This window comes from Medicago sativa, chromosome 2, assembly GCF_051527215.1.
Source record: "Medicago sativa cultivar Bolivia chromosome 2, Bolivia_mono, whole genome shotgun sequence".
Lineage (NCBI taxonomy): Eukaryota > Viridiplantae > Streptophyta > Magnoliopsida > Fabales > Fabaceae > Medicago > Medicago sativa.
The window spans coordinates 23,432,733-23,445,610 of record NC_140750.1 but is presented as its reverse complement, the minus strand read 5'-3'; the positions used below and the strand labels follow the sequence as shown (position 1 = coordinate 23,445,610).

The 12,878-nt window shown below is 34.3% G+C and overlaps 1 protein-coding gene across 1 annotated transcript; it reads left to right on the top strand.

Annotated features, from left to right (window-relative positions):
* Positions 1-2,535: 2,535 nt before the first annotated feature.
* LOC146945641 (uncharacterized) lies at positions 2,536-12,609 on the top strand. Its single transcript, XM_085743949.1, has 8 exons — positions 2,536-2,831; positions 2,945-2,990; positions 4,822-5,175; positions 5,359-5,465; positions 9,715-10,194; positions 10,780-10,938; positions 11,022-11,446; positions 11,719-12,609. Exons 3-8 carry the CDS (start codon positions 4,841-4,843, stop codon positions 12,340-12,342), a joined length of 2,130 nt encoding a protein of 709 aa, XP_085600075.1. The 5' UTR covers positions 2,536-2,831; positions 2,945-2,990; positions 4,822-4,840; the 3' UTR covers positions 12,343-12,609.
* The last annotated feature ends 269 nt before the right edge of the window (positions 12,610-12,878 follow it).

Here is a 12,878-nt window from a genome sequence, read left to right as displayed (position 1 = left end):
TGTCAAAAGCTGTTTTTATAAGTTATCTCAAATAGTCTCACAAAAGTTATAATTATGTCGGTAGATAGACAATCCAAACATGCCCATGCATATTTCTTTGTAAACTTTAGGTCAAATCCATGTTATATTTCTAAAAATTTATGTTTTAATTGATCCTTGGGCATTACGTAATGTTATAAATATCCCTACACATAGACTTCAGATATAAAGAACAGAAAAACCTCCTCGATTTCAATCCCCCTTTGGAAAAGATAAACTGAGTAAAATGGTCGGTAATAAAAGTGATGATATGCACCTTCAAAACCAATCCATGACTGCAATAAAGGCCAAATGGAGCCAAAAAATCAGCACAATAAAAACAAATGACTCGCATCCTCCACATGACCACAACCAGACACACAAAGGCACATCTCAGATGAAAGAACACTGCGGGTCGCCAAATTCACCTTTGTAGGGAGCCGATCACGAAGAAGCCACCAAGCAAAAATGGAAACTTTTAGCGGAACCTGATGATGACAAGCAAAGTCTAAATCATGCTGGATCTGCGCCCCTTACAATGTATCCTCTCGAGGGATCCAGAAGCCACTGCCAGACATTAGCTGAAAGAGTCTGCAAAGAAACATCAAGTAATAACAGCCTACGCTCCTCAAGAAACTCCTGCTTCCACACCCACAAACCTCTACGCCACTTCCAAGTCTCCCCTCCTACCTCCCAGCCTAGCAAAAACATGTCTCGAACTGAAATTGATTTATCTATCGCTAAATCAAATGACCGGCTGGAACGAATATAAAACATCACTGCACCACCGATCACGCTAACATGTATGCGCCATCAGCCAACTGCCCATAAACCGGCTTTGCCAACCAGACAGTCTAGATTTTATACGATTAACAATAGGCTCCCAAAACACCAACCTCCGGGGATTACCACCAATCGGCAAACCCAGATAAGGGAACGAAACTTTACCAATTTTACAAGTCAAAATCGAAGCCGCCTCTTAAATTAATTTCTATTTAAGCATTTACTCTTCAATTAATTTTTGAAAACAACTTCTTAAATTTTAAAAAAATTGAAAAAAAAATTATTTTTTAAAACAACTTATTTATGTTGAGAATTTTTTTTTCTAATCAAACTGTTTTCTCGCTTTTATTTTGAAGATTTTAACTCAATGGCAAAAAATTGGCATTAAAACCTTAAAGAACAAGTTTAAATCCTCTCAAGTTTAAAAATTGGCTTTCCCAATTTTTCAACGTAACCATGTAGATGGTGGGGTGGTGGTGGTGCAACGAGATCTCTTCTCTGCACCACCGTCACGTCCTCTCTCTTTCGATGTTTCCTTCAGGCTCCATCTTCGTTCCTCCTCAGATCTTGTCGTTCGTCAACAGCTCCGCCATGCTTTGGTGGTTGGCGGTTGGTGTTATTGACACTCACAGGTTCTGCAGATTTGTGGGTGTTTCTAAGGTTTGAGTGTTCGTGAGGTGTGGCTTGACCTCGCCGGAGGTTTGGGTGTCTGTTTGGCTGACAGTTACCTTGTGGTGGTTTGCGGATTTCTCAGTGGTGGGTCATCGTTGAATCATCACCTTGAACGACCTCTGTTTTCTGGTTCCTTTCAGATCTGTTGAGATCTGCAGAGATTACTTGGTTGTTGTTTCGTTGCCATCGTTTCGGGTTTCTTGAAGGCTACTTTGGTTCGGTTTTTGTCATGTGTTGTGTTTTATTTCTGTTGATTGGTGTTGTGTTTTGTTATTGTTCTTAGATTGGTGGGATCGGATTTGGCCCTTTTTGCATTGGAATTTAGCAGCTTGCTTGTTGCGGTGGTTTGGTTACAAAAACCCGAAAGGGTCGGTTACAATAACCCGAAAGGGTTTGGTTACTGACGTATCAGACTCATTCCGTGATCTGAGTTCTTACGCGTTGCTTGCTCGAAAGAGCTTTTATACTTGCTGTTTTTCAGGGAGCTGTTGACACTTGGATTTTGTTACCGTGTTGGCGGTCGATCCATTCGTCAAACCTACACTTTAACAGTTCTATGCGTATGTTCACTTTTCATTATTTTTTGTAATCTGATTTCGTGCCCGTACGCGGGTTTCTTTGGATTGCGCCTATGATTAGTGAACTATTGTTAGGATAGATTAAAGTAGATACACCTAGGCTGATGTATAAAGTTGTATTCCCGTTTGGGTTTTCCTGGGTCAGGTCCTATGTCCCCCCAGTCTTTGTATCTTTCTATTTTCATTTTATTATATTATCTTTTTGCTTAAAAAAAAAAAAAAAATCCTCTCAAAGATTAGAAAATAATTATTTGTATATATAACATTTTTTTGGTACAAATATAATTTTGATTAATTATGTAGTTAACTTTCTTCTTACAACGATGCTTTTATTAATGGTTTCTTACAGCTATTTTAAATATTCCGTAATAATAATAATAAAAAATTAGTGTAAATAACTAAAGTTCTAGAACAAAGAAACAAAGCAATATGCGCACTAATGCATAACAAGATATAATAATGGTCGGTTGTTGACTATATACTTGTCTTGCATTTCTAACTTTTTTATGCCAAACCGGCCAAAGGGATGCGCCATTTTTCCACACTACCCCCTTCTTCTCTCCTTCATTTATCACAATCTTCTTTTTCTCTATTCCTGTTTCTCCTTTTAGTTGTGTCCATATATTTTCAACCAACAATAATTCTTCAAACTCAACACTTTCCTTACTCTTCCCTTAATTTTCCATTCCTTTATGATTTCAATCTCAATATACTTCCGTTTATAATTCGTTTGTGTTGTGCCACTACACCAACAACAAGTTTATTTCTCTAAAAATCTGAGTAATTTCCCTATATATTTACTAATTTATTACTGTATTAATTTACATTTTTACAATGTTTCCCATAAGTCAAAACTACACATACTGACCATATTGTTTGTTCTAATTGTACAGACAAGTGTAGGAGAAAACTAAAGCCCTCTTTACGTATTTCCTCCAGGTATGGTGCTTTAACGTTTCTTTGTCGGGTTGAAATCTTAGCCGCAAATTTTTTTGTTATACTATAATATACTATAATACTATCTAAATATATATATGGACCGCTACTTATAAAGTGTTTGAATATATGGACTGTTACTTATAAAGTCTTCGAATTCATCTAAAAGTTAGCAAAGTAGAACCTTCGATTCACCAAGTTCTGACTTCTGACGGCTAAGGCAATGGTATAACTAGTGTCGTTTTTACTGTTTAAGGACATCTACCACATCCACATCGGTGTCTTAGCCACGCAGAGTACTGCGAAGTAGTATATTTTTCTTTTTCTTTTTCGAGATAACGCAGTGATTAGAAATTCACCTGAAAGTGAATAAATGTAAGGGTTTCGATCTCCATCCTAACATATATTATGCAATTTCTATTAACTAAGTCAAGCTGACGCGGCTAACATTTATGAATGCAATTTTAGTTTGTATAATTTGTGGTTTTGCTTGGGTGTCATTGACTTTTATGACATCGGTGAGATTAGTGCATTCAGCTGAGAGAGAATTATAGATGAATGATTAAAATAAATCATTTAAATAAAAAATAATAGTTGAATAAGAGAGATAAGAACAATGTCACCAAAAACCTTGTCAAAAAAAAAATGTCACCTAAAACTAATATCACACAAGTGCAATTTGTATAATTTGATTCTTTCTATAGATATAGCCTCGATTTAAGTGTATTTTTAAAAAATATGAATTTTGATATTAAAATAAAAGTTGTGTTACTGTAAAAAAATATAAATTATTGCAATTTTAGAGATTAATTTTTTTTTTATTAATACTAGCCACAGATCAAACTTTTTATATTTCTTTTTTAAGGGGGACTTTTTTTTATCTTTCAGTCCTCTAGTTTATATGAAGCTCATTGTTTATGCATTCAACTTCTTTTTGTATAAATAAAAACTATTTCAGCTTACTGCATAACTCGATTAAATTTTTTCATTATTTATTCACAAATAATATTCACTAATCACTATGATGGAAAACATTTCATAATTGAATACTTATACGAATGTTTAATTTGTAATAGAGCTGTAAAAAAAAAAAAAAAAAAACATTTCTCTATCTTGCCACAGATATTTTCTTTACTCTAATATAGACCACTGATATGAATAATACTAACCGACAAAAACATAATTATTTAATAGTCGTACTACATTGACTAACATTCTTTCTTAAGTCGTAATCAAAAGAAAGAAAGACAATCCTTAAAAGAAAAAAAAAAAGACTACGATAATATTATGCAGGGAGACATGTTAATGGGGGATCCACTAATAAGGAATCATAGGTGGTCCTTGGAGTAATTTGTCTCCAAGCGTCTTTAACAATCAAACACTTTATTATATTTTTTGGACAAAATTAATCTAACAAGTCTTCCATATACTCTTACAAGTTAATTTGTCGATTCAAATTCATTCACAATTAATTTTTTTTTATTTAATATGAAATTAAATATTTCGTTAATAAATCTTAAAATGACATGTAAATTTTTTCATTTTTTTATATTACTATATTTAAGCCCTTGAGTATATTTTTCAAGCCCTTGAGTTAAGCTTCCACATAAAAAAGCTCCTAACACCATAATTGCTTCCATTTTATTGATAGCTTTGCTCTTTGAAAAATTGGTAATGATCAATCCATATAATGGGGTGGGAATCTTTCTCATTAAAAATCATATTCTTGACCCCAACGACAAAACATAATTTAAGCTTGAAAAGCAAACATATTAAAATAAAAAAAGTAACAAAAACCTAGACTTAATGAGGAAACATATACCATCATTTGCAGGTAACAAAATAAAAAAAATATGGACACAACCATCGTGGAAGGAAGATCCATTTCAAAGCCACCATACTTCGATGGTACAAACTGTACTGAATGGAAAGACCGTACAAAGATATTCATACAATCAGTTGACTACAAACTTTGGCTTGTGATTAAGAATGGACCAAAAATTCCAAAAAAATTAATAAATGGTCAAGAAGAGTTGAAAACTGAAGATGAATTCGACGATGAAGATATCAAGAACATGGAACAAGAAGCCAAAGCCAAAAATATTTTATATTGTGCCATAAATCCAGATGATCTTAAAAGAATTTCAAGTTGTCAGACAGCCAAGGAAATGTGGGAGGAGCTTGACAGGTTAAGTGTTTAATTATATTTCATGCATATTAATTTTTTGTTCAAAAATCGATTTGTATTTGCTTAGTTGTGTGTTTGACTCAACCAGAGTGGCTAGCATGCATATACTATAATGTTAAAGACATTATTGCAGTATTCTCTAAGATTAATAATTGAAAGATATTTATATATTGTCTTTGACAGGGAAGTGACAACATCTGATGTCAGTTCTACATCTCCAGTATCAGGAGTTCAAAGGAGTGCATCAGCAACATACAACAGACCTAACCTTGAGTTTTTACAGGAAACAAGTATGGTTCTCTATCTTTCAAATTATTTTGTACTTTAGATACAGATAATGTAGCTATCTCTCTTTTTTTACTTTCTATATTTTAGGGTGAAGGGATAATGTTCAATTTCAATGCAAAAAACACTGTTGAACTCAAAAAGTATTTACAAATGTATTTTCATTACCTCACTCCAAAAGCACTACCGAAACTTGAACCCGTAACTTCAAGATCTAAGAACTTACATTTTACGACTACATCAAACATTTGGAGTTAGAACGTAGCAATCTATCGAGAAAGAAACAAAATATTATCATATTTGGTTAGTAATTATTTACTATTTTAAAAATATTAATACTAGCCCATATTTAAATATTATTGGTTTTTTCAAAAAAAAAAAAAATTAAATATTATTGGCGGTATCTTTCATTCATACGATCAGTCATATATGTACAAAATAGTCGAGTTTTCAATGCTGATAATATAATTGTGTCATATACAATCATGGACTAATCATTAACAATTATATATATGCACATTAATACGTAATATATTCTAATACACCCCCGTACTCGAAACTGAAAGTTGGCAGGTGTTGAAACTATCTTTAAAATCATCAAAGTGTTTCCTCCCTTTGTGAAGCTGATAGCAATTTAATATCGAGAGTGAACGTGTAAGACACAAACCTGATCGCAAGCAACTTTTCCATCTCAATGTGTTTTGTGGCTTGATGTTGAACTAAATTTCTGGATAGGTATAAGGCACTTACGTTATCATAATAGACAAAAGTAACTATTGTAACAAGACAATGTAGTTTTAAAAGTAAGTTTCTAACCCAACAAGATTCAAACACTACATTAGCTAATCCTCGGTATTTAGGCTTAATATCTGATCAAGAAAAGATTTGTTGCCTTTTTGCGTACCACGAGATAAAATTATACCAAGATTTACATAGTAATCAGAGATAGAACTTCTTGTGTCTTGACATCCATTCCAATATGCGTCTGTAAAAGAGAAGATCTTACCGAGGGAGGAGGGATATATGTGGAGGCCGAACTCACTAGTACCATGAATGTAACAAATGATTTGTTTCAATGCGGGCATGCATTGCAGTTTTGGGCCATGCATTAACAAGCACACTTGTAGAACTGCATAAGAGATTTCCGGTCTTGTAAATTTCTTGTATTGTAATGCTTCGGCGAGGCTGCAATATTGTGTTAGATCATGATATAGTGCTTTGATGAAAACAATTGAGAAGGACCTCACTCCCAAGTTCCAAGTCAATACCACCAGGCCAACTCAAGTGGGTTGCGTTTTTCCTTTGTTACCACTAGATTCGGTGATGGATTGAAAGAGGACATAACACCGTACTAGATAATTTCTTCTCCATATTTCTTTTGAAAAGAAAAAGGCCTCCTGAATGTTTTGTAACATATATACTTAAAAATTAACGGAAATGACCTAATAGATATTAGATATAATAGATGCACGAAGAGATTAGGGAGAATCAACAAGAATAATGTCATCCACGTACATATCGAAGAATGTAAGTCAAGTCATTGCCATGATGATAAATAAAAAAATAAATAATAAGTGATCAAAAATATGCCGAGAGAATCCCAATGTATATAGTCGGTTAAATATTTGTACTAGGCGTAAGGTGCTTGATTGAGTCCATAAAGATACTTCTTTAGCAAAACGCACATGATTAGGGATCTGAGGTTGGCGAAAATCAGGAGGTTGATGCATGTACACAATTTCATCAAGGTTGCCATGCAGGAAGACATTTTTGACATCTAGTTGATGAAGGCACCATGATTGCAAATTGTAGCCGGTTTGACTGCGGGGATTAAAGTTTCACCACAACTAGCAACAATTTGTTGATTTGCACTGTAACCAACACTACGAGCTTTGTACCACTCAAAAGGTCCATAAAATTTCTTTTTGTGCTTGAAAATCCAAAAACTTCGAATACAATTAGCATTTGACGGACAAGGAACTAAGTCTTGTATTTTATATACAATAAGAGTGTATTCATCTTGCATGCCAATTTTCTAATTATGATCATTTACTGCATCAATGGGATTTATGGGTAAGAGGGATATAGAGTTTTGATTGAGATATGAAGATTAAAGAGCTTGCGAGGCTTAATAATGCCATGTTGTTCTCAGGTAGTCATATGAGAAGAGTTAGGTAGGATTATGAGTGAAATATGTTGGACTATAGAGAGGATATATGTTGATCAATAGACCGGTTTGAGATAGGGTAAGAAGTAGGTGTGGTTGAAAGGTTCGGTGATGAGCTTTGGGTTCGGGGTTCGGGGTCGCAATAAATGTGTTTGTGTTTGTTTGGATAACCCGACAATACACATGGTAGCCGAGCTTGTAATTTATTTCTAGAGGTGGATAAAATGAGAGGATAGCAAAGGCACCAAAAAACTAGAAGATGGAAATATAAAGGATCTTTTTTATAGAGTATTTTGGTGTGTGATTAGAGGTAAATTTTAAAGAATTAGAGATAAGTGGTTGTTTGTAGTGCATGATGCCAAAAAGATGGTGGTATAGAGGCATTAGACAAGAAGGATACTGAAGATATTTTTGATGGTGTAAATTTTTCTTTCAGCTTTTCCATTTTGAGGGGATGTGTGAGGACAAGAAAATGTAAAGAACTTTCCATTGCATTCACAAAATTTATGAAAAAAAAAATCATTGTTGTATTTTTTTTAACTGTCAATTTGAAAACATCTAATTACTCTTTCAAATTGCATTAAAATGTGATCTCTAAATTGAACAAAAATAAAATGCATTTAAGATTTATTTTGACAAGGAAAAGTTCATAAAAAGTTCGTGAAAGCATAGAAAATAACGCATAATAATGAATTTCTTCCTCTTGAACCGAGAACAAGTGATGTTCGAATATCACTCTGCACAAGATCAAATGACAGTAAAGCATAAGTCATAGATTCATAAAAGAAATTGTTCCGAAACTTATTACATATAAGAATATAGTTTCGAGGAAGTCAACTTGAGGGAGGAGCTCCCTAATGTCCTAAATGCTTGTGCCATAATTAAGTGGCATAAGGGGGTGGTGGAAAGGCTGTACTGTTTGGTCTTGTTGTAATTGGATATAGGTCACTAGCACGGTTACATCTCATTACATACATCTGTTTTTTTTTTTTTTAAAAAAAAAATCCTTCACACAGAAACCAAAGGGTTCATATTCAACAGAGACCTTATTGTCGATGGTAACTTTTATAAAAAGATAAGTTTTTTTTTTTATTAATTTGGTTGCAGGTAGAACATTGTTTAAAGTTAATAAGTGATGATGGTTAGGTAATGATGCATGTCCACAACCAATAACAAGAATATTATGACTACTACCAAAATTAGTATTATTGTTCATATTTGAATAAGACGTGACATTACATCCGATGTATACCCTTGCTCGTCAGGACGAGAGATAGGGAAGGTGTGCATAGGAGCTTTAATATATGTGGAGCATATGAATATGATCCGTGCTGCTGACCAGCAGGGTGTGATACTTGCAGTTTCAACATGAGCTTGTTGAGGCTTTGTCCCATGTTGTATTTTTGAGTTTCCCATTGGGCGGAGTGGCCCACGACTTCCATGGTGGAGAAGCTTACTATTGTTGCTGATTCGAGTATGATGGCCACTGTTGCTATTGATATTGGGCATGACCACCACCATAGCCATTACTTCGGCCCCTTCCACGACCACCACGGCCATTGCTTCTGCCTCCACAATTATTATTTTTGCCTTTGCAGTAGTTACGGTGGGAGAAATTCCCAGCCAAGACATCATCTTGAGAGGAGATGAAGACAGAACTGTTTGCGCAACTTGAAGCCTTTTCTGCTCTTGTCGTTGCCTCCAAAATGATCATTGAGTGAGCCTTGTAAAAAGAGGAAAATGAGTTTTTGTGACAGATTTGCGAGCCCACCGTGGCATACGCATCCGTCAGGTCAGAAATGAGTTGGAGAACAAGTATTCTATTTGATACAGGAGAACCAACATTAGAGAGTTGAACATAGAGAGATTTCATATGTCGACATTAGGACGAAACATCAGGGACCATGTATATGGTTTAGGAGAGAAGGATCATTGACAGATCATTCACAATTATTTCTAATAATATAAGCATTAATACTTAACATATAAATTTATAATATTCTAATAGTACATGTAGTGATGTAGGTGGGTATAATGTTAAGGCAATATAATTACACTCTTTTACTGCTATTGAACCTTTGTTTTAGGTGATGATTCAAAGAAAAGGTTTCTCAACCTTTGTGTTCCCATTCACAAGTATGCTCTAAATGGAAACTGGCAGGCAGCTAAGCGCATCATAGACAAAGAGAATAAGCTCAAGAATGCTGCCATAACAAATGGGCATCCTACTCTACTGCATATTGCTGCAGGTGCAAACCACATTCATTTTGTGAAGGAGCTATTGAAGATGCTTGATGACAGTGATATCACATTGCAAGATATCAACGGAAACACTGCTTTTTGCTTTGCTGCTGCAGCTGGAAACATTGAAATTGTTGACTTACTGTTGGATAGGAACTCACAATTACCTGTAAAAAGGGGTCGAAATGGATATGCTCCTATTCAGTATGCTGCTCTGCAAGGAAGATGCAAAATGACATGGCATCTATATGATAAAACCATACATTGTTTTGAAGATGCAGACTGGGATTTATTGTTCTTTGCTTGTATCTACACTGGCATCTATGGTAAGTATTACTAACAGTTGAAATTCATTATAAAAACTATCATATTGTGACTGATTTAGAGATGGAAGTTGTCAAATCGGTTTCCAACACTAGCGACTAATAGTTTAGCAACATTATGAAAATCTGTATTTAAAATGATGGCAAATTAATTTTGCAACTGATTGAGCGACCAAATTTGCAACTAGGTAAAAAATATCGGCCTCCAAACATAGAATTTTGAGTAGTTCATATGGCCTATGTGGCGACAATGCTAATAAATGTTTTGAAACTCTATCAAAAAAAGGTATCGTTGTAAGTATCAGTTTGTAAAATTAATCTGAGTTGGGTTGACGAAAAACAAGGGAAACACATATCAATAATGTATTACACAGTTTTTATTGGCTTTGTAGAATCAAAACCGATTAGACCACTGTTTCGGCTGTAAGGCAATTGAAGCCTCTAAAATTCTATTTAAAGATGGCAACTTCAGTTGTCGTCTAAGTTTTGAGCGATTTACCATCATCGGTCCAACATAGACAGCATGGGATATTTCCACAACTTCTGAATTGCAAATATATTGATGACTATAATTTTTTCCAATTGCAGATTTAGCCTTAAAAATGGTAAGAAAAAGGAATGCACTAGCTTTTGCACGAGATGTGAATGAAGAGACAGCTTTGCATCTCTTGGCTCAAAATCGAAATCCATTGGATTCTGGTTGTCATTGTCCTGAACATGATCATTTTCCCATCATGACCAATCCTGGTAAATACTGTATTAACTTTTATATTTTTTTAATTCTTTTAAATTGGTTTCGTTAACTTAAGTAACCATGTCTCTTATTGCAGGCATGAAAAATCACATTGTTTTCCAATTGGTTAAATTTCTTTGGACCACGATTCTTGAAAAACACTACTCATCAAAGGAGGAGCTAAAGAAAATCATTAATGAACCTTCTCAACTAATATTTGATGCTGCTGAAGTTGGAAATTTTGGATTCTTATCAGAGCTTCTTAGTGTTTATCCTAGCTTGATATGGGATGTGGATAGCAAAAACCGAACTATATTACACATAGCTGTCTTGCATCGACATGCTAGTATCTTCAATCTCGTACATCAAATAGGGCATATTAAGGGTATCATAGTAACATATGAAGATGATAATGACAGAAACACTTTATTGCACTTGGCTGCAAAATTAGCACCACGAAGTCAACTTGAATTGGTTTCTGGAGCTGCTTTTCAAATGTGCGTCGAGTTACTATGGTTTGAGGTACATTCAATGCAACCCTTTTTATTCATTTTATTCAGAAATTAAAAGCGAGATACTTCGACACTCATCCTATTCTACTATATAAATAAAGCTCTTAGTTTATTTTTACAATTATCCTTGTTTTTACAGCATAGTAATTTGATTTTGAGACAAATATGTTGAATTTTGTGTTGACATTTCCCTCTCCATGTGTTTGCTTATTATTGAGTATGTCTTTTCCCTGTGTCAATAGCAATATAAAAAATTTACATATATACATTTTCATGTGACAGAAAGTAAAGAAGATAATGTTGCCTGCACAGATAAAGATGAGAAACTCTGAAGGCTTTACTGCACAAGAGCTATTCTCAATTGAGCATGAAACACTAAGAGAAAACGCAGAGTCGTGGATGAAAAAAACTGCCGAGTCTTGCATGCTAATTTCAACTGTCATTGCTACCGGAGTGTTTGCTGCTGCAACTACTTTACCAGGCGGTACCGATGACTCTGGAAAACCACACTATTTGAATAAAACATCATTCTTGGTGTTTGCAATATCAGATGCATCTGCATTCATCTCATCTGCGACTGCGATATTGATTTTCTTGTCTATTCTTGTCTCGCGTTATGGAGAGTATGACTTCTATAAATCACTTCCTTTAAAGCTAATATGTGGATTGGTCACATTATTTATCTCCGTAACAAGCATGATGGTAGCATTAAGTACCAACTTCTTCATAGTATACTACCATGGTTCGACGTGGGTTCCTGGTTTCATTTCAATATTTTCTTTCCTCCCAATACTTTTGTACATATATTTGCAATTTTCTTTGTTTTCAGATATCATTTACTCAACCTACTATTGGAGTACTCTATCTAAGCCTGGTAAAAATATGATTTATGTACTAGAGAAGTAGTGGATTATTATAGTAAGAAAAATGTGTATTATTATTACAGAAGTTTGATAATAAACTCAAGAAATCTACGAGGCAGCATATATAACACTTACAAATAATAACGATCCAATCTCCTAGGTATGGTTGGCCCCGGATTGGTGAAGTACTGAAGTATCCCTTTTTCATGCATTCTTCTCTTGTACAAGTCCTTTGTAACAAATAGCAGTACTCTTATTGTAATATATATGGAATCATTGTTTTTTGTTAAATTAAATTTGTATTATGTTATTTGATTTGTTTCTAGAAGTTGTCGATGTTAGATAACATCATTGTTTCTAATATCATACATGTTCCATTAATATGCAAGATATTGTGGGAAACATCTAAAGCAAACCTTCATTCAGTAAACCCTAGTTCCCACTTAAATGGATGCATGAATCATGGATTACTGAAAAATAAAATGCAGAATATAAGTTAATAAGAAATATATGAAACTTCATGAACCAGCCATATCACAATCTGAAACCAATCCCAAAAATCAGAAAATAGCAAACACA